Below are 26,461 nucleotides of genomic sequence, written 5' to 3' on the forward strand. Positions count from 1 at the left end.
GGAAGCTACGAAAGAGGCTCCCAAGAAGGTTCAGAAGGAAGCTACGAAAGAGGCTCCCAAGAAGGCTCCGAAGGAAGCTACGAAAGAGGCTCCCAAGAAGGCTCCGAAGGAAGCTATGAAAGAGGCTCCCAAGAAGGCTCTGAAGGAAGCTACAAAAGAGGCTACAAGGAAGGAGGCTCCAAGGAAGGCTCCCAAGAAGGTTCTGAAGGAAGGCCCCGAAGGAAGTTTCGAAGAAGGCTCTGAAGGAAGCTCCCAAGGAGGCTCTGAAGGAAGCTACGAAAGAGGCTCAGAGGAAGGCGCCGAAGGAAGCTACAAAAGAGGTTACAAGGAAGGAGGCTCCAAGGAAGGCTCCCAAGAAGGTTCTGAAGGAAGGCCCCGAAGGAAGCTTCGAAGATGGCTCTGAAGGAAGCTCCCAAGGAAGCTCCCAAGGAGGCTCTGAAGGAAGCTACTAAAGAGGCTCCCAAGAAGGCTCCGAGGAAGGCACCGAAGGAAGCTACGAAGGAGGCTCTGAGGAAGGAGGCTCCAAGGAAGGCTCCCAAGAAGGTTCTGAAGGAAGCAATGAAAGAGGCTCTCAAGAAGGCTTCAAAGGAGCCTATGAGGAAGGCTCCGAAGGAAGCTCTGGGGAAGTGGAGAAGACCCAAAAAGTTGAGATTAACAATTTTCAAAAGCAAATCTGCACAATATTTTTCTGCTTTTTACTTGTTTTTCAGTAATAAAAGGCATAAACTTACAATATGTTGTCCTATGTCAAGGATCTCTTCAAGGACTTTGTGTTAAAATGTAACTGCTGTTCACTAAGTGTTTATCATGGTTGCCTCATGGCTGTGCCCGTCCTCAGAAGTTAACGTTACCGGTTCACCAGCTGCAATTTGTAGGCGACCATTAGGGGGTGTGTAAGTTTACTTGTGTTTTATATCGTAAATGTTTCGCGCCATCCTTGGTTTAGGGGCCCCACAAACCATCGATTTTTCTGTCCTGATCTTAGGATCAACAAAATGCTAACCTCTCCTGTTCAGCCCATATTTACTGTTTATCAGAGTGCTTCTGTTTCCATCCTGTGAATTGAGCAGAAGATTCCAGTCTAATGATCAGGTGCGCCCCCTTCTGGAATCATCCGGTATCACATGTACTACACAGGAAAGTATGTGAACACTTTTTCCGATTTTGAGGATGTTTCTTCCTCAGTGATCGGCCGCATTCAAAGCACCGACAATCTTTTGTACACTTTGAAGACAGAAGATTGATTCAGGTTTGAGGAAAATGCATTTACATTTAGTTTGTTGTCACAGTTTGTAGCTTCGTAACGTGTTTCATCAAAGGACAGCAAAGTCTAAATTAACAGTAACATCTACCAGCTTGTTTGTTTCAGGTGTAAGTGGAGGTGGGACTGTTGCTCGGACTTTTACTCACTTATTATAACTTTTTCATTTAGTGCTCTCCAAATGCAAGAAATAATTATTTCCTGGTCTAAGAATGTCTCGTTATACATCTAGAAACAAGACAACTCTACAATAAAACATTTTTATCACCTCCTGATTGGGATTACATCACCTAAAGTGGGGTTAGAAATCAAAACCACTTTGTAAATATTACAAGTCATCATGGTCAGGAGTAAATATATATTATTTTACAAAGCTCCAATCCCTCTAATGGAAACAACGGACACCTCACACAGTTATCTAATCGGTAGAAAGGGCAAAGTCCAGTTTCTCAACATAAAGTGGTTTATTTTTATTCTGGTTAATGATAAACAAAGAGCTTTGAAGAGAGAGCAAACTTTCTGGGTGTGGTCGTGCTGTGAAAAGATACATAAGAGGATTTCAGGTCAGATGAGGTAATAATAATCACTGTACCATAAACAAATAGTTCCTGTTAAAGAAATGAAACTCAACAAACTTTCTATAATCCATGAACTCAATCGATCCTTCCTGTCTGGTGAGCTCACCTTCTGGTGTCTTACGCCCCCTAATGTTCAAAGAAAGATATAATTCAGATATAAACACATAACGGCTGCAACAAACGGAACTTAATGACACAAATGTGGGAACAAACAGAGACTGTTCAATTAAAATCATTTTGATTCAGATCAAAGAGATGAAATATGTATCAAACTTAATGTGAGAGAGTAAGAAATAAGAAGCAATTCATCCCCACATTTAAACAGATCAAACATACAAAATAGAAAAAAACATGATGCAAATTATGTAAATATATATAACAAAACATATATAACAAAAAAAATTTAGCAAAAAGACAAAAATCTACAAAGTGACAATGAAAAAATGCAAAAAAGTGAGAAAGATGTTTAAAGTGATGACGACATAAAACGACCAGAAACGTTAAAAAAAGTACAATAATAGAATAATTAAAACAAACATGCAAAATTTCATGAAATAAACAAAAGAATCATCAAGAAAACTAATAAAAGAACGACAAAAATACACAGAAAGATGCATAAAACAAACAAAAAAAAAGACAAAATACCCATAAACATGACCAGTAACTGGAAAAAGTAGATGAAAACAAATAAAATGAACAGTTAAGAGTATATTATTATTATTATTATTATCTGTAAGTGCTGATATCAGACAGGTGAGGATGTGTTGTTGTACTGTGCACACAGGCTAATATATATCTAATATAATATATATCTAATTTAATATATATCTAATTACCTGTGCATAAGGGTGTAGAAAGTGTTCAGTGAATTGTTTAAGTTTATGTGGCCAGGGAGAAGAATCGAGTTAAATAATGCAAATTAACCACAAAGATGGGCTCAAAGAAGCTCAACATGACAATAAAACCTGCAAAATGACCCCAGAGATCAACAAAGGGACAAGAGAACATTTAAAAATAATCACAAAATGATTAGAAATATGCAACAAAACAACAAAAAGAAACAAAATGTCAAGACTCAGAGGTGTGAGAGCAGTTAGTTTAAACCTCAGAGATCCTGCTTCATGCTGTGGAAACGAAACTTAAAGCTGAAGTCTTTCAGGAATGTGATGCAACAGATGTTTCATCCTGAAGCATCTGATTCACTGCTTTACTTCTGCGGCTGAACACGAGCGTCGATAAAACCTTTGAAACTGGTCCAACAGAGGAAACTTATTAAAATTAAACCTCCAGCTGGGCCGACCACACCCATGAAACAAAGTTTCTGAAAATGTTCAGCAAGAGAAACAAAACTGAAACCAGAGTGCTCTTAAGGGGAGTTTCCTCCTGAAGCCTGAAGGTTTTTATAAGCAGCAGGACGAAGTGCAGCTGCACTCTGAGACGGACACGGACACAGAGGTATGTAAAGATAACACTCTGAATATTTACATCTGTGCATGAGGACATGTTCTGACCGAGCTGTGGACTTCATGACCGATAAAAGCAGATTTATGGCTGCGTTTGCAGCATGAAATCATCACTTTTCCTGTTTTTCTGTGTTTTAGCTGCAGGAAATCTGGGGTTTTATCGGAGTCAAAGCAGTAGTTGGATGATAATCTTCCACATGATGTTTAATCTAAAAGAGGAAAACAGTTTAAAAAGGGCTGGATTGTATGTTTAGGTTCAGATTTATGCATTTAGCAGACACTTTTATCCAAAATAAAGAGGATAAAACAATAGAGCTAACATCAAAGCTAACAATAAGCTAAAAAGAAGGAAAACCACCAGAGTTAGAAAACTCTCATGAGGTTATAATACAAGTAAAAAAGAAATAGTGTGTGTGAGAATGTTTTTTTCAGGTGTTGGAAGATTAAGGGACACCTGGGGGAGGCCTCCTCTTATCTTGTTAGTTTAACCTTGGATGCTGAAGAAGGCCTCCTCTTTTGGCTAGTTCTCTCTTCTGTGAACAAAAGAAGTCTCATCTGACTTTATATGAACTACACAAAGATCACAGGTCACAGGAGGGAACTACGGGAATGTCTGAGAACCATGTTTGGCGAATGATTTTGTAACAGAAAGCATAAATAGCAGAAGTGTTATTTTAGAACTCAGACTTTTATCCTCGATGCAAGATTAAACTTTTTGTGAACCGACTCCAGCGACTCTGAGCATCTTTGGGAGAATTTTGTTAACAACCAGAGGTGACAGCGTAGAGATAGATGCAGGCATAGAGGGAAGTGCAGGGTGGGAGGTGCTCTCTGAAGAGCTGCTCCAAGAGTTTCTTTAAGATTGTATAGTTTATTTGTATAGAACAATTCAACGAAAAGGTGATTCAAAGTGCTTCACAGAGACATTAAAACAGAAGAAATAAAAAGCATGATTTAAAATTTAAGCAAAAGAAAGAAATAAGAACAATAGATAAAATCAGAAAAAATTCTATATATGAAAGATAAAATCAGGAGTTAAAATATGATTCCGTTTTGAAACTCAAGTTTTTTCAAAAGCAGCTGAAAATAGATGTTTCTTCAACCTGGACTTAAATCCTGAGAGTTTCAGCTGATCTGAGGCTTTCTGGGAGTTTGTTCCAGACATGTGGAGCATAGAAGCTGAATGCAGCTTCTCCAGGTCTGGTTCTGACTCTGGGAACTGATAAAGAACCGGATCCAGATGACCTGAGGGGTCTGGGAGGTTCATAGTGGGTCAGATGATGTATTTTGGACCATTCAGAGCTTTATAGACCAGCATCAGAACTTTAAAGTCTATCCTCTGATGGACCGGCATCAGAACTTTAAAGTCTATCCTCTGATGGACCGGCAGCCGGTGGAAAGACCTCACAGCTGGACTGATGTGCTCCACTTCTTTGGTCTCAGTGAGGACTCGAGCAGCTGAGTTCTGGATGAGCTGCAGGTGTCTAACTGACTTTTTAGGTAGACCTGTAAAACCAGTTAGGAAACCAGTTAGGAGACCAGTTAGGAGACCAGTCAGGAGACCAGTCAGGAGACCAGTCAGGAGACCAGTTAGGAGACCAGTCAGGAGACCAGTCAGGAGACCAGTCAGGAGACCAGTTAGGAAACCAGTTAGGAAACCAGTTAGGAAACCAGTTAGGAAACCAGTCAGGAGACCAGTCAGGAGACCAGTCAGGAGACCAGTTAGGAGACCAGTCAGGAGACCAGTTAGGAGACCAGTCAGGAAACCAGTCAGGAAACCAGTCAGGAAACCAGTCAGGAAACCAGTCAGGAAACCAGTTAGGAGAGCGTTGCAGTAGTGAAGGTGGGAGATGACCATGGCCTGCACCAGGAGCTGGGGGGCATGTTGGGTCAGGTAGGGTCTGATCTTTCTTATGTTTAGTAATGCAAAGCGGCACGAACGAGTAACCGAGGTAACGGGATCTTTGAAGGTTAGTTGGTCACCAATCATGGCACCCAAGTCTCTAGCAACCTTTGGTGGAGCAAGAGTGTCACGGTTCGCTGGAGAGGTAGGACCCAGATGCAGTTCTTTCAAATGGAACAAGGTTTATTAACAAAAAGGGGACAAGGAGCAAGAACAAAAAGCGCGGCTGAGCCGGATTATCAAAAACACTAAACTATGAAATAACAAAACCATGAGAAACAAAGCAAGACAAAACAAGACTGAGATCGGCAAAACGAGACTTATCTGTGTGGCGAGGCATGAAGTGAGGTGAGGATCCTGCAGAGACTGAAAGGAAACCAGGAGACTAAATACTGTGGAGGGAGTGATCAGTGAATGAGGTGCAGCTGGGAACAATGAGCCAGGGGAGAAACATGACCAGAACATAACTGAAACCATGATTAAACAAACCGATAAAACATAGACTGTGAGAAAGAGATGGGATTCAGTTTGGATGCTGTGGTGTAGGGTTGGTTTGGCTGGGAAGATAAGCAGTTACATTATAGAGAGGTTTAGTTGGAGGTGATGGGCTTTCATCCATGTTGATAATGAACATGTGACAAATGTTACTATAAATGAAAGGTCAGATCAGTGTTTCCTGACAGATTTCTTTACATTTTTAACTTTAAGGCCATGACGAGAAGAAATAACCAAAGTTAGTTCAATGCTCTTGGACCTGGGAACCCTTCCTGTTACAGATTGACTCGTTTATCATGTCGTCTTCAGAGATGTTTCATCTTTGCTCTGATTAACTTCTTTCCTGCAGGAACATGAGCTGGCAGCAGTACGAGTGGGCTGAAGATGACTTCCTGCCACCTGGGGTATCTCGACTTATCGCCCCAAAACCAGATGATAATCGATTCTACGTTATGTATCATGGCACCACCCGGGCCAATGCTCAAAGCATCAAGACCTCAGGTTTTCACCAGTCTTCAGCTGGGATGCTCGGCCCTGGCGTCTACCTCAGCAGAGACCTGGACAAAGCCAGCCGCTATCCCATCGGCCACCCGGAGCATGACAGGGTTGTCATTCAAGTTAAGGTCAACGTGGGAAAGGTGATTGCCATCAATCGACAGGACCACCCGCTCCAGAAGACCTGGCATTACCATGGATACGACACCGCCTGGGTGCCGCCCAACTGTGGGATGGTGCCGAGCGGCCAGGAGGAAAACTGCGTCTGGGATCCCAGCAGAATCACCATCCTTCAGCTCATCAAACCAAAACCGGTTCAGCCCACTTTTTACGCACGTGGTTACATGTAAACATGCAACAGGCTGTTAGTGATTTATTTTTATAAGATCAAGTGTATTTTTATATATTTGGATAAAAATAAATTCATTTTGTAACTGTGTCACTGTGACCTGGAAAATAAACACTTTTATAAATCAAACACTTTGATTTTAGATTCTTTATCTGATAAGAAGTTAAATTAAATTGAAATGAAATTTTAAATGAACAAAGTAGGGCTGGGCGATTTTTATCGATACCGCGATATATTTTTCTTTGTTGACCCAAAGAAAGCATCTAACACTGTTAGAACTTAATCATTGAGTTATTTTGTCTGAGCTGTCTAGTTTTCTGTTCTTCTATCGTATTATAACATCAATCTCATTATGTTTGCGAACAGAATCATGAATTAAGCTGCAATGCACTTGTCCACAGGTGTCCCACAGGGATCAATCCTCGGCCCATTATTATTTACATTTTTTATTCATGACCTTCCATCTTTATGTTCTAAATACAACATCCAACATCCCTCAAAGCTGCTTCATGTTGTGGGAATGAAACTTAAACCAAAAGGAATGTGAGCGAACAGGACAGATGTTCATACTGAATCATCGATAAAACCTGTGAAACTGGTCCAACAGAGAAAACATTAAATGTACGTAGCACAGAAATTAAATCTCCACCTTAGTCGAACATATTTTTACTGTAAACAAAAGTTATTAAAATGTCAAAGTGAAACCAGGATGCTTTTATGGGGAGTTTCCTCCTGAAGCCTGAAAGGTTTATAAGCAGCAGAACGAAGTGAAGCTGCACTCTGAGACGGACACAGAGGTACGTAAAGATAACACTCTGAATATTTACATCTGTGCATGAGGACATGTTCTGACCGAGCTGTGGACTTCATGACCGATAAAAGCAGATTTATGGCTGCGTTTGCAGGATGAAATCATCACTTTACTGTTTTTTATCTGTGTTTTAGCTGCAGGAAATGATTTTATTAGAGTGAAATTACTTCATGACTTTGTGACTTTTATATTAGAGAAATTTTGCTTCTAATATAAAAGTATTACTATAAAATAAAGCAAGTAAACTTTATTTTACGAATTAAACGTGCCTGTATGGAAGATTGGAACTGCCAAAAAAATATATCCAGGCTAAATAGATACGTTTATATGATAATAAATAATAAATTATCATCTCGTCTTCAGAGATGTTTCATCTTTGTTCTGATTAACTTCTTTCCTGCAGGAACACTGACACCAACATGAGCAGCCAGCACGTCGAGTGGGCTGAAGATGACTTTCTGCCACCTGGGGTATCTCGACTTATTAATAACCAAACCTACGTTATGTATCATGGCACCACCCAGGCGAATGCTTCAGCCATCATGAACTCAGGTTTTCAACAGTCTTCAGCTGGGATGCTCGGCCCTGGCGTCTACCTCAGCAGAGACCTGGGTGCAGCCAGCCGCTATCCCATCGACCACCCGGAGCATGACAGGGTTGTCATTAAAGTTAAGGTCAACGTGGGAAAGGTGATTGCCATCAATCGTCAATGCCACCCGCTCCAGACGACCTGGCATGACCAAGGATGCGACACCGCCTGGGTGAGGGAGCAGATCTGCGTCTGGGATCCCAGAAGAATCACCATCCTTAAGCGCATCGACCCAAATCCAGTCTAGTCCACTGCTTACGCACAGGATGTTAATGATTTATTTTGATAAGTTCAAGTGTATTTTTATATATTAGGACAAAAATAAATTCATTTTGTAACTGTGTCACTGTGACCTGGAAAATAAAAACCATCAAACATCAGAGACTTTGACTTTAGATTCTTTATCTGATAACATTTAAATGAACAAAGTGTGGTTGTTGGTGCTTAAAAACCTGTGAAATACTTTATAAAAAAAACTCTAAAGCCTGACTTGAAAGTATTCTGCTTTATGTTTTGACTCAGGATCACAAGTGATGATATCATGAGATAATTTAGTTTAACAAGAACTCCGGCTTCCTCCCACCGTCTAAAACCGCTGGGATAGGCTCCAGCCACAGTGGATCGGATCGAGCGTTCTGCGCATGCTCCAGATTTTTTCCCGCGATCGTCACCCGGAAGTGGAAGGAGACGATATTCCTGTTGTTGCCGTCAGAAAGAAAGAAACAACGCGATGGAGAATGCGCCGTTGTGCATCGTCTGTGCCATAACCAGCTCATCACAGATGGAGAGGGACGCAGCTTCATCTCGCTCTGCGTTCGCCATCTTTCTGAATACCTGAGTTTGTTGTTGTTGGTGGTGAAGACGCCAACAGGAAGTGGCTCTATTAGCGATGGCTGAAATGGGAACAGCGCCACCTATCGTACCGGGGTATGACCTGCTTTGTGCCAGTGATTCCATTCATTCACCGCCATATATCCAAGGATAATTACCCTCAGATAAGGAGCAGAACCCAACTGTAGCTGTAATCCAGTTAATCTCCCCATGTAGACCCACCAAAAAGTTACAAAATCACTGCAAATAGATTAGATTAGATTAGATTTCCCTTTATTGTCCCACAATGGGGAAATTCACATTGTTACAGCAGCAAGAAAGATCCTCAGCCCAAGAGAAAGAGAAAGAAAAAACAATAGAAACACACAACAGCAGGTAGTATCAGCAATAGCAGCAGTTGTACATGGGCTAGAGAATTGCACACTGTAAAAGTGATAATTGCACATTAATTATTGCCCATTTTATCTTGTTTCGACTTATTTCTAAGCAGTCTGACAGCAGCAGGAAGGAAGGATCTACGATATCTGTCCTTCACACAATGACAAGAAAATCTCTGTGTGATCACAAAGAAAACACAAAAAATGATAAAAATATGTATAAAAATGACAGCAAAAAGACTGAAAATTACAACAAACTTGTGTAAAACAGCTCGAAGCCAATCTGACAACCTTCTCCTGTGGGTCCCATCCAAAAGGTGTGAGTGCAGTTAGCATGAACCTCAGAGACCTGGTGGTCAACTTTAAGAGCTTTTCCTCGAAGCGGCTTCATGTTGTGGAAATTAAACTTAAACCAAAAGGAATGTGAGCGAACTGGATGGTTGTTTATGATGAAGCATCTGATTCATTGTTTTACGTCTGTGACTGAACAAGAGCATCGATAAAATCTGTGAAACTGGTCCAACAGAGAAAACATTACATGTAGCTGGCACAGAAGTTACACCTCCACCTGGGTCGACCACGCCCCGATTAATGAAAAAAAACAAAAGTGAAACCAGAATGTTCTTAAGGGGACTTTCCTCCTGAAGCCTATAGATTTTTATAAGCAGCAGGACGAAGTGCAGCTGCACTCTGAGACGGACACAGAGGTACGTAAAGAAACACTCTGAATATTTACATCTGTGTATGAGGACATGTTCTGACCGAGCTGTGGACTTCATGACCGATAAAAGCAGATTTATGGCTGCGTTTGCGGGATGAAATCATCACTTTTACTGTTTTTCTGTGTTTTAGCTGCAGGAAATGATTTTATCAGAGTCTAAGCAGGAGTTGTATGATAATCAGCCACATGATGTTTAATCTAAGAGAGGAAAACATTTTTATGTTTCTGTATTTATCAGACGCTTTTATCCAAAGCGACTTACAAATGAAGATATAACAGCTCTATAAAAAGCTAACAATAAGCTACATAGAAGGAACCCAGGAGTCTGACTCTGTCAGAGGGGACAGAGTAGAGATAGGGTGCAGGCATAGAAGGAAGTGCAGAAAGATAAAGTGCAGAGATAGAGGGGGGAGGGAAGTACAAGGTAAGTGCTGGGATAGGAGATGCTCTCTGAAGAGCTGGGTTTTCAGGAGCTTCTTGAAGATAGACAGGGACGCCCCTGTTCTGGTAGCGCTTGGTAGGTCATTCCACCATCGTGGGACGACACATGAACAGAGTTTGGATTGTCTTAGGCGTGGTGTAGGAGCTGCTAGACGACAATCCTGGGACCAACGGAGGGACCCAGTTGGGACATAAGCAACATTTTTGTGACATTTTTAAAAAGGGCTGGATTTTAAAACCATAAAACAGGTGTTAGATCTCCAGTTTTAACCCCTGTACAGGTGGTCTGGTCCAGCTCTCTGTTTAAAGGGTTAGAGCCTATTGTAGACTCTGGGACTGATTATGCCGGAGGCGAGGCGACTCACCTGGTCCAGGTGCCTACCCTCCTTACTCTGAGAATACCTCTAACCGAATGATCCAAGAGCGAGAAGTGGATATCAGCCATGCATTTTAATGGCAGCTCTCCTCTTATAAATCTGTGGACTTGGTATGGTGCCAGGATTGTGATTAAGTGGCCTGGGAAGCCCCAAGGCTACGTTTAAAAGTCTTTGACTAGAATAAACTTTCAGAACCTTCTGTTAACACACAATCCCCGTTTTATATACTAAGAAGAGCAAATTAATTCAAATTTGATTACCACCACGACTGCTGGGATAGGCTCCAGCCCACCCGCTACCCGACCAAGGGATTGACGGTGTAGAAAATGGATGGATGGATGGATGGATTACCACCACTGAGCTGAGGCTGGTGATTGGAGTCAAATTGAGGAAGCGAGAGAAGGTGTGAAGCACAGCTTGGCTGCAGCTGGTTCCCTATTCTTTGTCCCAGGTCCGGTCTTCGGGTCGAGAACCCCCGACCCCGTCCAAGGTCCCCGAGTCACGGGGGTAAAGTTGGTTTGTTGTTGGATATTGGCTTGACATACGGTTTCATCTGTGCTTTTAATCGGAGACCACAGCGGTGTCCGCGTAATTTAAGAGTGTAGCTTATTGCATCATCAGCATACTCTTATATACTATAAGATTAGTGTCAACTGTCCTCAAGATTTCAAGTTTTACCAGAAAACAGCGTCTCCACTTTGCCAACCTCCCGTTATTCACCCCGGTTCATGTTAGGGACCGTCTACAAGTTACACGTTTCAATAGGATTTTAGTCATGAAAAATGTTCACTAAAAATCAATAAAAGTACTTTTTACCATTCGTTTTGCTGTAGTAGATCATATTTGCAATGTCCTAACTACTACAGGTGAGATTATTGTGAAAAGACGTTTTATACGGACATAGTATGCATTTAATAACTGGAAATATTCACCAAAAAATCACTAAAATGACTTTTTACCATACAATTTTTACCAAACAACTATCATTGGGATAACTTTACCTGCGCCCAAAGTAGTTCTCCCCAACAGAAATAGTATTCCCTGACGCGGGAGCGCGTACTCGCTCGGTACAGCTGGCTCTTCCTAACTATACCCGATTGCACCCATGTCCAGAGGAAAGAACAGTCTGCAGGTCCCTGAAGTTATTGTTTGATGGCTGCTGCTGTCAGTGAGGTTTTGCTAAGTCTCTCATTAACACCTGCTTTGTCTGCAGTCAACATAGGGTCCCTAAAAGTCCCTAAAAGAGACTCGGTCAAAAGTCTATTCCAATTTAATCAGGAAAAACACTGGAGACTCCAAGAAGCTTTTCTCTGCAATAAATCATCTTCTGAAGCCACAAATATTACTTTCGACTGAAGCTACAGATGAGCTGGAGCTGGAAAGTAAATCCTCATCATGTCTACTGATGATGAGACAGTAATAAACAAAGACTACGAATCAAAACTAGACAGTAAGACCTGTTGTTGTTTATAGATTAAACAGTGAAAAGAAGCAGGCTGGTTTTGGGCTGAAAATTGATCCCAGTCCAACTAAATTGTTTGTAATGCCTAAAAAACAATCAATTTTGATTGCTTAAACCAAACAGAAGAGCTGGTGAAAGTTAAATTAAACTGTAGAATAAAACAACAGTGAATTTTAAAATAAATCCAGATAATTTAGCAGATTTTTACACTTTGGCTACCCAAAGAATGGTTCAGGGCTGCAAACTAAAGTCATGTACTGCAGTATCTCAGCAGTCAGGGTATTTAGGACAGTTTCAGGCTCCAGAATGTGTTTTTATGTAATGTTTATGCATTTAGCAGATGCATTTATCCAAAGCAACTTACAGGTAGGGTAAGGGGGCCTTGCCTAAGGACCCCTACTGGAGGTAGTACCTTTCATGCAGGGAATTTGAACCCAGATCTCCCACATGAAAGGTGACAATCTTCTACACTATCCAGTCCAAACTCCTTTAGTGTTGCTTTAAAGCATAGGCATTGAAAACGAAGGGTCAAACTGATTTGATTTGGTTCTTTACCAACCCAGAGGCTACAGTTAAAAAGAATGAATAGATAAATAAACTTGTTGGTAAATCAGATCAGTGTTTACCTTTGAGACCATAATAGATTATGAAAATCCTTCCTTCAGTACTCTTAGACCTGGGAACCCTTCCTGTTACTTCATCATCTCGTCTTCAGAAATGTTTAATCTTTGCTCTGATTAACTTCTTTCCTGCAGGAACACTGACACCAACATGAGCAGGCAGCAGTACAAGTGGGCTGAAGATGACTTCCTGCCACCTGGGGTATCTCGACTTATCGCCCCAAAACCAGATGATAATCAAACCTATGTTATGTATCATGGCACCACCCGGGCCAATGCTCGAAGCATCGAGACCTCAGGTTTTCGACGGTCTTCAGCTGGGATGCTCGGCCCTGGCGTCTACCTCAGCAGAGACCTGGACAAAGCCAGCCGCTATCCCATCGGCCACCCGGGGCATGACAGGGTTGTCATTAAAGTTAAGGTCAACGTGGGAAAGGTGATTGCCATCAATCGACAGGACCACCCGCTCCGGAAGACCTGGCATGACCAAGGATACGACACCGCCTGGGTGCCGCCCAACTGTGGGATGGTGAAGAGCGGCCTGGAGGAAGACTGCGTCTGGGATCCCAGCAGAATCACCATCCTTCAGCTCATCAAACCAAAACCAGTCTCAGTCCAGCCCTCCTGTGAAGAGTCCGAAGAGCTCCGGAGGATGCGTCAAATGATGCTCCGAAATGAGTTCCGAGTCTGTCTTACTTTGTCATTTTTCCCAGAAATATCTCCGTAATAGAAGGTATAAATTATTATCAATGTGTCACATGTCAAAGGTTGCAACCAAACGTATATTTTTCTACCCCTGACCATGTGATTTTAACTGATTTAAACATAATCCTCAATCGTACCTATCTGGTAAACTCATCTTCTTGTCTCTTGCACCCCCTAATGTTCAAATAAAGATATTATTCAGACAAACGGCTTGAACAAATGGAACTTGATGACACAATGTGTGAACAATTGCAGACTGTTCAATTAAAATTACTATAATTAAGATCAGATTTACTGTACAAACACAAGAAATTTCTCTTCCGCATTTAATCCATCCAGATTGGCACCTGTTGACACACAGGGTCACACACTCATAGAGACAGATGCCATACAATGGGGCGGTGGGCGGCCATTCAGGGAGCATGGGGGTACGTGCCTTGCTCAAGGGCACCTCGACCGTGACAAGGTCAGTTTTAGAGGGGTGAGAGTGGGGAATCGAACCACCAACCTTCCGCTTATTGGACGACCCACTGAGTCACGAAGCAATTCATCCACACATAAAACAGACCAAATATACTAAATAGAGCAAAAAAACATGATGCAAATTATTTGAATATATACAACAAAATGAAAGAAATTAAGCAAAAAGACCACAAAAATCTACAAAGTGACAAAAAAGTGAGAAAGATGTTTAAAGCGATGACGACATAAAACGACCAGAAACGTTAAAAAAGTACAATAATAGAATAATTAAAACAAACATGCAAAATTTCATGAAATAAACAAAAGAATCATCAAGAAAACTAATAAAAGAACGACAAAAATACACAGAAAGATGCATAAAATAAACAAAAAAAGACAAAATAACCATAAACATGACCAGTAACTGGAAAAAGTAGATGAAAACAAATAAAATGAACAGTTAAGAGTATATTATTATTATTATTATCTGTAAGTGCTGATATCAGACAGGTGGGGATGTGTTGTTGTACTGTGCACACAGGCTAATATATATCTAATATAATATATATCTAATTTAATATATATCTAATTACCTGTGCATAAGGGTGTAGAAAGTGTTCAGTGAATTGTTTAAGTTTATGTGGCCAGGGAGAAGAATCGAGTTAAATAATGCAAATTAACCACAAAGATGGGCTCAAAGATGCTCAACATGACAATAAAACCTGCAAAATGACCCCAGAGATCAACAAAGGGACAAGAGAACATTTAAAAATAATCACAAAATGATTAGAAATATGCAACAAAACAACAAAAAGAAACAAAATGTCAAGACTCAGAGGTGTGAGAGCAGTTAGTTTAAACCTCAGAGATCCTGCTTCATGCTGTGGAAACGAAACTTAAAGCTGAAGTCTTTCAGGAATGTGATGCAACAGATGTTTCATCCTGAAGCATCTGATTCACTGCTTTACTTCTGCGGCTGAACACGAGCGTCGATAAAACCTTTGAAACTGGTCCAACAGAGGAAACTTATTAAAATTAAACCTCCAGCTGGGCCGACCACACCCATTGAACAAAGTTTCTGAAAATGTTCAGCAAGAGAAACAAAACTGAAACCAGAGTGCTCTTAAGGGGAGTTTCCTCCTGAAGCCTGAAGGTTTTTATAAGCAGCAGGACGAAGTGCAGCTGCACTCTGAGACGGACACGGACACAGAGGTATGTAAAGATAACACTCTGAATATTTACATCTGTGCATGAGGACATGTTCTGACCGAGCTGTGGACTTCATGACCGATAAAAGCAGATTTATGGCTGCGTTTGCGGCATGAAATCATCACTTTTCCTGTTTTTCTGTGTTTTAGCTGCAGGAAATCTGGGGTTTTATCGGAGTCAAAGCAGTAGTTGGATGATAATCTTCCACATGATGTTTAATCTAAAAGAGGAAAACAGTTTAAAAAGGGCTGGATTGTATGTTTAGGTTCAGATTTATGCATTTAGCAGACACTTTTATACAAAATAAAGAGGATAAAACAATAGAGCTAACATCAAAGCTAACAATAAGCTAAAAAGAAGGAAAACCTCCAGAGTTAGAAAACTCTCATGAGGTTATAATACAAGTAAAAAAGAAATAGTGTGTGTGAGAATGTTTTTTTCAGGTGTTGGAAGATTAAGGGACACCTGGGGGAGGCCTCCTCTTATCTTGTTAGTTTAACCTTGGATGCTGAAGAAGGCCTCCTCTTTTGGCTAGTTCTCTCTTCTGTGAACAAAGAAGTCTCATCTGACTTCATATGAACTACACAAAGATCACAGGTCACAGGAGGGAACTACGGGAATGTCTGAGAACCATGTTTGGCGAATGATTTTGTAACAGAAAGCATGAATAGCAGAAGTGTTATTTTAGAACTCAGACTTTTATCCTCGATGCAAGATTAAACTTTTTGTTAACCGACTCCAGAGCATCTTTGGGAGAATTTTGTTAACAACCAGAGGTGACAGCGTAGAGATAGATGCAGGCATAGAGGGAAGTGCAGGGTGGGAGGTGCTCTCTGAAGAGCGTCTCCAAGAGTTTCTTGAAGATTGTATAGTTTATTTGTATAGAACAATTCAACAACAAGGTGATTCAAAGTGCTTTACAGAGACATTAAAACAGAAGAAATAAAAAGCATGATTTAAAATTTAAGCAAAAGAAAGAAATAAGAACAATAGATCAAATCAGAAAAAATTCTATATATGAAAGATAAAATCAGGAGTTAAAATATGAATCCGTTTTTGAAACTCAAGCTTATTCAAATGCAGCTGAAAATAGATGTTTCTTCAGCCTGGACTTAAATCCTGAGAGTTTCAGCTGATCTGAGGCTTTCTGGGAGTTTGTTCCAGACATGTGGAGCATAGAAGCTGAATGCAGCTTCTCCAGGTCTGGTTCTGACTCTGGGAACTGATAAAGAACCGGATCCAGATGACCTGAGGGGTCTGGGAGGTTCATAGTGGGTCAGATGATGTATTTTGGACCATTCAGAGCTTTATAGACCAGCATCAGAACTTTAAAGTCTATCCTCTGATGGACCAGCATCAGAACTTTAAAGTCTATCCTCTGATGGACCGGCAGCCGGTGGAAAGACCTCACAGCTGGACTGATGTGCTCCACTTTTTTGGTCTCAGTGAGGACTCGAGCAGCTGAGTTCTGGATGAGCTGCAGGTGTCTGACTTTTTAGGTAGACCTGTAAAACCAGTTAGGAGACCAGTTAGGAGACCAGTTAGGAGACCAGTTAGGAGACCCGTTAGGAGACACGTTAGGAGACACGTTAGGAGACACGTTAGGAGACACGTTAGGAGACACGTTAGGAGACAAGTTAGGAGACAAGTTAGGAGACAAGTTAGGAGACAAGTTAGGAAACCAGTTAGGAGAGCGTTGCAGTAGTGAAGGTGGGAGATGACCATGGCCTGCACCAGGAGCTGGGGGGCATGTTGGGTCAGGTATGGTCTGATCTTTCTTATGTTTAGTAATGCAAAGCGGCACGAACGAGTAACCGAGGTAACGTGATCTTTGAAGGTCAGTTGGTCATCAATCATGGCACCCAAGTCTCTAGCAACCTTTGGTGGAGCAGGAGTGTCACGGTTCGCTGGAGAGGTAGGACCCAGATGCAGTTCTTTCAAACGGAACAAGGTTTATTAACAAAAAGGGGACAAGGAGCAAGAACAAAAAGCGCGGCTGAGCCGGATTATCAAAAACACTAAACTATGAAATAACAAAACCATGAGAAACAAAGCAAGACTGAGCTCGGCAAAACAAGACTTATCTGTGTGGCGAGGCATGAAGGGAAGGTGAGGATCCTGCAGAGACTGAAAGGAAACCAGGAGACTAAATACTGTGGAGGGAGTGATCAGTGAATGAGGTGCAGCTGGGAACAATGAGCCAGGGGAAAAACATGACCAGAACATAACTGAAACCATGATTAAACAAACCGATAAAACATAGACTGTGAGAAAGAGATGGGATTCAGTTTGGATGCTGTGGTGTAGGGTTGGTTTGGCTGGGGAGATAAGCAGTTACATTATAGAGAGGTTTAGTTGGAGGTGATGGGCTTTCATCCATGTTGATAATGAACATGTGACAAATGTTACTATAAATGAAAGGTCAGATCAGTGTTTCCTGACAGATTTCTTTACATTTTTAACTTTAAGGCCATGACGAGAAGAAATAACCAAAGTTAGTTCAATGCTCTTGGACCTGGGAACCCTTCCTGTTACAGATTGACTCGTTTATCATGTCGTCTTCAGAGATGTTTCATCTTTGCTCTGATTAACTTCTTTCCTGCAGGAACATGAGCTGGCAGCAGTACGAGTGGGCTGAAGATGACTTCCTGCCACCTGGGGTATCTCGACTTATCGCCCCAAAACCAGATGATAATCGATTCTACGTTATGTATCATGGCACCACCCGGGCCAATGCTCAAAGCATCAAGACCTCAGGTTTTCACCAGTCTTCAGACGGGATGCTCGGCCCTGGCGTCTACCTCAGCAGAGACCTGGACAAAGCCAGCCGCTATCCCATCGACCACCCGGAGCATGACAGGGTTGTCGTTCAAGTTAAGGTCAACGTGGGAAGGGTGATTGCCATCAATCGTCAACGCCACCCGCTCCAGAAGACCTGGCATTACCATGGATACGACACCGCCTGGGTGCCGCCCAACTGTGGGATGGTGCCGAGCGGCCTGGAGGAAAACTGCGTCTGGGATCCCAGCAGAATCACCATCCTTCAGCTCATCAAACCAAAACCGGTTCAGCCCACTTTTTACGCACGTGGTTACATGTAAACATGCAACAGGCTGTTAGTGATTTATTTTTATAAGATCAAGTGTATTTTTATATATTTGGATAAAAATAAATTCATTTTGTAACTGTGTCACTGTGACCTGGAAAATAAACACTTTTATAAATCAAACACTTTGATTTTAGATTCTTTATCTGATGACAATTTAAATTAAATTTAAATGAAATTTTAAATGAACAAAGTAGGGCTGACCGATTTTTATCGATACCGCGATATATATATCGATATTTTGTTTCCCGATAAAGTATCGATTTTTTAGCCGCGAGTATCGATTTTTTATTTATTTTTTTTAGCAAACTTTATTGAAAAGTCAGACGTTAAAATTAGTGAAAACACAGAACATTAACATAATACAAAACAATGCCGGGGGGGGGGGGGGGGGGCACATTATACAAAACAGTGATAAATTAGTTCATAAAAATGTTATATAAAGTGCATAGCTCAGTGGTTTTAATGTCTTTTCTGTTTATAGAATAAAGGATTGTTGTAATTTATTGTTTGAGCTCCTTCTCAAAAATGAAAAAAGATGGTTTACAATCAAAGAATTTGGATTTGTGTTTATGGTATTTAGCAAGTAACACAAGCAGGTTGATGATGTAATATTCACAACATAAACATGAGTCTGTTTCTGTTTGTCTTGTCAATCAGATTCATGTCAAATCACACTGTCCCTTTAAAATCTTTCAGAAAATGATGTGTATTAAGTCGTATCGCATCAAATCGTACAAAATCGTATCGAATTGTTGGCTGAATGTCGTGTATCGTATCGTATCGTATCGTATCGTGAGATTAGTGTATCACTACAGCCCCAGAACAAAGTGTGGTTGTTGGTGCTTAAAAACCAGTGAAATACATCAGATTTACACAGAAAAGATCAGATTTATATCCACTGTCACTGATTACTGATTATCTACTTATTGTAGCCAGTTTTACTAACCTGTTATATTTCTATAATCATGTGGACTCAAACCTCTGTAGTTCCTCCTCTGACTCATTCGCTCTCTGCACACTTCCTGCGTACAACAGCCAAATAATACCAACGTATTGTTTTATGCAGAGATGCAGCGTCCCCTGAGGTTCCTCAGAGACCATCTCTGTGTGTTTGGGGCTGAAGTCCCGACATGTAAAAGAAATTCAAATGTAGTTCTTGGTCATCAGAGGGCAGATTGTTGACCATGTTCGCTCCTTTCTAGAAATGATCACATTTCCTGCAGTTTTTTCCTTCATTCGAGTAAAAAACAGGATGTGAGATGTAAAAAAACATGGCTGTGCCAGCTGTTCAAACTGAACGTTATTTCAAACTAAAACAATAACAGGATATGAAAGAATATCCCGTAATTAAATGTGCTTATTTTATCATCACATATGACAGATTGTTGGAGTTTCAGATTTGAAGAAAATTTGGTTCAGAGCTGCAAACTCCACTCTGGAAGTCCATTTTTTCCAAGTGACGTTGTGGGAAGGGAGGATCCAGATGTAGTACTTCAAAGACAAGACAAGGTTTAATCCAACAAACAAGAACAGAAAACGCGGCTGAGACGGATATCAAAAGCTAAACTGTGGAAACAAAACAAGATAAGGCAAGACTTTAAGGCAAAAACCTGACCTGACAAGACTGAACAACGTGGCATAAGAGGTAAGATAATGATTGATGGAAACCTGGAAACTAAGTACTGTGCCGAGGTGCAGCTGTGGAAAAGAAACAGGTGACTAGAGTGAAACTTAATGTGACAGGGGAAAAAACATGACAGAAATAAACCAAGAAACCTGAAAACAAGACAAAACGGGACAATTTTCACCACTGAAAAGTTTCCCCAAAGGAGTTAAAGGTGACATATTGTGTAAAATCCCTTCTTCCTGTTCCTGGGAGCAGATATCAGGGCGTCTGAAGTCACCAGCAGGTGTAAAACTCCCCAAAACACAATCCTAGTATTTATTTAGCTTCGGTTTGTTTGAAAGTTCCTCATTTAACGAGCCGTTCTGATTTTCATTCCTTAAGTTGGCTCCGCCTCCTCTGCTAAGCCCCGCCCACTCACATCCACCCTGCTGGGCGGATGAAGCCAGCTTCTGGTGGAAATATTCTGCTGTCAGCTGCACTGAGGAGCATGCATCTTCCATCCAGCAGCAGCCTCAGAGGATATAAGAGCCCAGTGGATAAACTATATCTGAGGCTAATGTTCCAGCAGAGTTAGCTAAAGACTGTGAATGTGCAGCAAACACTTTTCATCCCACTGTTTTAACAACTTGGTCCAGTTCAACGCTGGACTGAAGGAACTGAGCCACAAAGAGGATCAGTTCCAACTCTCAGAGCCTGAACTTCAGAGCAGGGAAATGGAAGCATCTGAGAAATAACTCCTCATGGTTTATTTACTGATTTATTTCTTCCTTTAGACGATGCAGCCTGTACAGTGGTCCCAGTAGAGTGCCTGTGTAGAAATCCCTCCGTTAGCTCTCCTATAGCCGCAAGTAGCCACATAACAGCAGCTATGAGCTAACAGAGCTATAGCACACGTTCATTCATTCATTCTTCTTAAAGTATTGGTGAAATAAAGACAGATAATGCCTTATTTAGAGGCTGCATCCTCTAAGCCCCGTTCACTCCATTATATGGATCTCCAGTTATCTAAATATCTTCTGAAGGACGCCGACTTTCACCAAACTGTTCTCGGTGAGCAGATGAACGTATTTCATGCCAGAAATAAGGTTTAAAAATACCGGAGTTCCCCTTTAAGTCTTGCTCGATTAACGCCAGGCTTCAACTGATCCAGCACTAGGTGATCCACAGATTAAATTATTCTCAGACTTGATTGAGCAAAATCTTTGCTCATCTCTCTTCAGTGTAATGGATGTCATGCAGTGGAAGATACTCTCAGTGGTTTCCATCTGTCTTTAATGTCAGAGTGACACCGGACCCTGAAACTGCTTTGTTGGGTCACTCCAACACTCTGAAAACCTGGATCAGAACAAACGTATTGCTTTGACCCTTGTTTGATGATTGCTAAGAGATGTATTCTAGGGTCCCTAAGTTTGAGACGCGGCTTTGGGAACTCGTAGGCATTCTTCATGTGGAAAGACTCCAGTCTCCAGTGTTTGGGTCCAGTTTGGGGTCCAGTTTGGGGTCCAGTTTTGGGGCCAGTACCCACCTTCCTTACTTGGGTATCTTCCTGCTGGGATGGATGGATGTACAATGGAGCAGGTGACACGGCTGTCACCTCCACCTTAATTTATTTATGACCTTTATTATCATCATTATTCTTATTATTTTATTATTCATGTTTATTTTGTGTTAAAAAAGCAAACAAATTAAACATATAAATTCCTCTAAAATCGACATAATTGAGTATTTTGTCATAAATCCAGTTTTTTTAACCCTTCAGCACAGTTTAAGCTTTTACTTTGTATTTAAATCTCGTCTTTAAACTCTAAAAAACTAATAAATCTGGATTCTTCCCGCCTGCGTTTGCTCGGGCGCTTCCAGCAGGTGGCGCCCTACTCAAACAAAGTCAGTGAAACAGGTTCATATTTCCTCTGATGTGTGTTTGTAGCATCAAATAACATCTGGACACATTAAATAGCATCAAATAACATCTGGACACAGCAACATTCAAGAGTTTATTGTGAAAAAGTCTCTTCATACACGTCGAGTTGAACTGTACAATCAATAATTTAAAAAAACAGAGCAACGTTCAGCTTGGTGTTTCAGTTTCATCATCTCAGACACTCTCACACTCACACTCAGCAGCTTCAGCCAAAAGGAGAAAACAGGAATAGTGTTTTACTTAAAACAAACATTTTTCAACACAACGGGCGTCATCGGAGGGCAGCCCTGAGTCCAGACCTCCCACAATCCTCTGCAACACGTCTCATTTTCTAAAACTTGGCTCAGGTGAGACACAAACTCTACAACGAAACACCGAAACATGGAGGAAGCGGTCGGATGGAGGGTCGTTACACCGGTGTTTAAATAAGAGAAAATAAACCTTCCCTTCCTTTCCTCTGCCGCTTTAAGCATCAGATTTAGTGTTTCTGCAGCTCCTGTTTACCACGTGATAATCGGGTGCTGTTACACCTGCTCGTCTCCATAGCAACCGCAGCAGCTGGAGCAAAAAACCTCACCTTCAGGACAAGAATCGACATCGTCTTTTTAAAGGAACACAGAGAAAGTGAGGTTCACGCGTTGGCCGGCAGGTTTCCGGCTGCTTATTGCTCAGATTTACTTTAATCGGAGAGCGTTTCATGAGCCAGTGATGGATGCTGCGCAAAGACGGGAAGTTTGGTTTCATTTATTGGTTTTATAAAAGCCGATGCATTTATAAACGGGTGAAACCGCAGGAAATGAGCTCATCTTCCTCCTCTGCAGCACCACTTCACGTACAAGTCGAAGCCCGGTTTTTTTCGGATTTGGAAGACCGACGGCACTCTGGCTCTGGGGTTTTAAAAATGGCGCCCACTACGCTTGGTTGGTCCATAGCTCAGGTGTTAGCGGGTTCCAGATCAGCAGAGTCGGCTCGACTTCAGACTCAGAGACTCAGCTGTCCAACAGAAACAGAAAGAGTCGCTCGATCCAGTTCAAAGTTAAGATCCTGAACCAGAATCTCGTGTTTTAGAGTCGTTTTATACATCAGGAGCTCCAAAGAAGTCCAGGAGGATCGTTTATAAGACTGAAATGATGTGAAAGAACTCCATCTATCTATCTATCTATCTATCTATCTATCTATCTATCTGTCTATAAAAACAGGTTTCTGACACTTTTCTGGCACATTTTGAATTTCTACGTTTTCTGGGAACCAGATTTTTTGTGGTCCTGAATGTTTGAAATGCTTTAAAAGGTTAACTCAGCTAAAAACAAAGTAAAATGACTTCTGAGGGTGTTTAAATGTTGTTGAGGTCGTCTATTTAACACAAAGTCGACATCACAAATCTCCCAGATCGGCTTGTGAGATCTATAAAAGTACAAGAAAACATAATTAGGTGTAAAATTTAGATTTTAAAGTAAATTCATGGATAATTTAGCGTGTCCCGGCTTCTTAAAGACTTTAAATGAGTCACAGGAGGGCTCACAAAGAAGACCTGTGGTAGAAAACACTCGTAATGCTGAGCTTATCTGACTCAGGATCAGCGAGGGAAGCTACAACAGCTCAGTGTTCACAAACCGGACCAGAATCTAACACCCAAAACGAAGCTGAACACGCTGAGGAGAGACGAAGATGAAGCCCTCCAGAGAGCCATGAAAGCAGCATGTTTTATTCAGCAGCTATGAATCATGGGACGGCTAAAACGAGGCGGCGCACATCAGAGGCAGAGAAGAAGAAGAAGACGCCGCCGTGCTGCATTCGGTCTCCTGGGAGACGGTTAAAAGGCAGCGACTCGGATCAGTTCACGTGCTCAAAGTCGTTTCTACACGAGCGAACAGACCGATGGAAAGGCCGTCTGTCCCACTGTCCCTGAATGCAGCGGATCATTAATTACTTCCTCATAATTAAAACTTAATTATCTCCTCATCTGGAGACACGGGGCTCCTTTTAAACTACAGATCATCTATTTTCTTTTCATTCTCAAATCTTATTCAAATCAAAAGTAGTTTTAGTTGCATTTGCTGCCAAAGAATCAGCTGCTTCCCAGTAAATAACTGATATTTTGGTCTGTGAGGCGTCACAAAACTGTGAGAAAACCCATCGCAGACCCCAAAATGCTCCACAAAACACCTTTAAATCCAAACTTTAAATGTTCCCGGAGATTTACGTGGAAAAATATCAGCATTCTTATATTTTAGAGGCTTAAAAGTCAGTAATAGTTAAAAATATTCCACCAAGCCGCTGTGTTAATGACGGGATTTTTAGGTCTCAGGAGCAGAATCACAGCTTTCACAGGTGAGTCAGAGTCCCGAAACACTGGAGAACAAAGGAGAGGGAGGAGGAGGGAGGAATCTAATTTGTGATTCTGTCTTCTGGGTCAAAGACATCACTTATTTATCCAAACGCAGATGGAAGAGTCTATTTAAAGGAGAAACATGGTGATATTCCAAATGATTAATCCGCTGCTGAAAATAGTCCCTGACGATTGTTTATTTAAACGCGCCGAGATGCTGAACCGCAGCTCAAAATCTCACCTAAAAGCCTCTTTGAAGGAAAAGTTTCGACACTCTGGAGTTTATCTGAGTTTTGGTTTCAAGGCTTCGGTTAAATTAGTCATAAAGTGAATAAAATATGAAACGCGTGGCAGCGAGCATCACTGGCTCACGCTCCCGTTTAACGTGACCAAAGAGTGAAAACGGCGAGACTCAGGCGACCTGAGGCGTGGATCCGCTCGGGTCCGTCAGGCGTTAGCGGGTCAGGAGGGAAGCTTCGTTTAAAGAGGATGCAGGCGCAGGATGGCGAGCTGCTGCAGGCCCACGGGCTCTGAGGCGTAGCTTATTGGTCGCTGGAACGGAAGAAGAAAGAAAACCGTGCGACATAAAAGTGAAGAAGGGCGTTTGAGGCGAGGTCGGGGTGCTGTGCGTCATGGAGGCTAACTAAATATCCAGAAAGAGTTTGTGTCTGTACATGTAGTGAACGCTCTGTCGCTCCCACCTTTCACCGCTTCCCGGGACTCCGTCCGGCTCACACCGCCCGCCTCAGTTAGGAGATCTTACAGTTGCTGCGTGTGCAGTTCTGCGGCGGGCTCTGCGGCGGGCGGATGGACTTGGGGCGCTTCAGGCTGTTTCCTTTGGAGCCGCCGGCCGGGTTGGCCAGCGAGTACGAGCGTCCGTGCATCATGACGGCGTTCATGCCGTTGGCCATGGAGAAGGACTTGAGGTGCGACTTGATGGCGACGGGCAGCGGGAGCTTGTCGATGAGGTGGACCGGCGTGCAGGAAACGATGGCTCTGCAGCAGAGGTCCTGGAGGCTGAAGACTGCAGAGGGAAACAAAAAGAAAGCTTCAGGTTGGTCACGGGGGGGGCAACCCGTGCCCCCTGGAGTCTGACAAACAGGAAAGACTCTGAAAAGACTCTGAATAGACTCTGAAAAGACTCTGAAAAGACTCTGAATAGACTCTGAATAGACTCTGAAAAGACTCTGAAAAGACTCTGAATAGACTCTGAATAGACTCTGAAAAGACTCTGAATAGACTCTGAATAGACTCTGAAAAGACTCTGAAAAGACTCTGAAAAGACTCTGAAAAGACTCTGAATAGACTCTGAATAGACTCTGAATAGACTCTGAATAGACTCTGAAAAGACTCTGAATAGACTCTGAAAAGACTCTGAAAAGACTCTGAAAAGACTCTGAATAGACTCTGAAAAGACTCTGAATAGACTCTGAATAGACTCTGAAAAGACTCTGAAAAGACTCTGAAAAGACTCTGAAAAGACTCTGAAAAGACTCTGAAAAGACTCTGAAAAGACTCTGAAAAGACTCTGAAAAGACTCTGAAAAGACTCTGAATAGACTCTGAAAAGACTCTGAATAGACTCTGAATAGACTCTGAAAAGACTCTGAATAGACTCTGAATAGACTCTGAATAGACTCTGAAAAGACTCTGAATAGACTCTGAATAGACTCTGAATAGACTCTATTATTCTATTCCAACAAGCCGGCTTTATAGAGCTGTTGATGTTGAAGATCAGATGTGAAACTTTAGCAAAGACAGAACAAAGGCCAAGGAGCCATCTTTGTTTGTTCACATTTATAATTCACATCATTAAAGATGGCTCATGCAGATTCAGATGAAGCTCTGCTTTGAACTAACTCACATCCATAATCAAACTACATCCTAACACATAAGAACTAAGGCAGGCTTTGGCCCAAAAAACAATGGTGAAAAACTAGTTTGAGGACAGTTTAGAACTGCCTGGAACAGGTTGGAACCGGTTTGATCCGGCCTGAGAACACACGTGAACCGTTACCTCGGAAACAAAGGAATCTGAGAACCAATAGGGGAGAAGTACTGTGTGTGACCTGTTGTTGCTGGGCAGAAGAGAGGTGATTCTTTTTATTTTAGAGGCAGGTTTTAACCAGAAAGTCAGTGAATAAAGTCTTTTTCCAGAATGGACTCGGGTTCAATTCCTTTTTCCTGAATAAACTCTACAGCAGTGGATCTTTGACGCTCTACAGTGTCAGATGTGAAACTTTAGCAAAGACAGTCTGCTCAGCAGAACAAAGGCCAAGGAGCCATCTTTGTTTGTGCACATTCATAATTCACATCATTAAAGATGG

The 26,461-nt window shown here is 41.7% G+C and overlaps 2 protein-coding genes across 2 annotated transcripts in view; one reads left to right on the forward strand and one right to left on the reverse strand.

Annotated features, from left to right (window-relative positions):
• The first annotated feature begins 6,053 nt into the window (after window positions 1-6,053).
• Window positions 6,054-18,378, forward strand: LOC140273217 (uncharacterized). Its single transcript, XM_072368731.1, has 5 exons — window positions 6,054-6,541; window positions 7,759-8,185; window positions 11,143-11,198; window positions 12,909-13,358; window positions 17,791-18,378. The coding sequence occupies exons 1-5, from the start codon at window positions 6,054-6,056 to the stop codon at window positions 18,248-18,250; spliced, it is 1,881 nt and encodes a 626-aa protein (XP_072224832.1). The 3' UTR covers window positions 18,251-18,378.
• Window positions 18,379-21,866: 3,488 nt separating this feature from the next.
• Window positions 21,867-26,461, reverse strand: part of rab40c (RAB40c, member RAS oncogene family) — a 28,981-nt gene continuing 24,386 nt past the window's right edge. Inside the window, exon 6 of the mRNA XM_072368934.1 lies at window positions 21,867-25,159. Coding sequence (XP_072225035.1) covers window positions 24,885-25,159 — 275 coding nt within the window. The 3' untranslated portion in view covers window positions 21,867-24,884. The remainder of the gene's footprint in view (window positions 25,160-26,461) is intronic.

Source organism: Leuresthes tenuis, unplaced genomic scaffold, assembly GCF_036924035.1.
Source record: "Leuresthes tenuis unplaced genomic scaffold, fLeuTen1.0.hap1 SCAF_17, whole genome shotgun sequence".
In the NCBI taxonomy this organism is placed as follows: domain Eukaryota; kingdom Metazoa; phylum Chordata; class Actinopteri; order Atheriniformes; family Atherinopsidae; genus Leuresthes; species Leuresthes tenuis.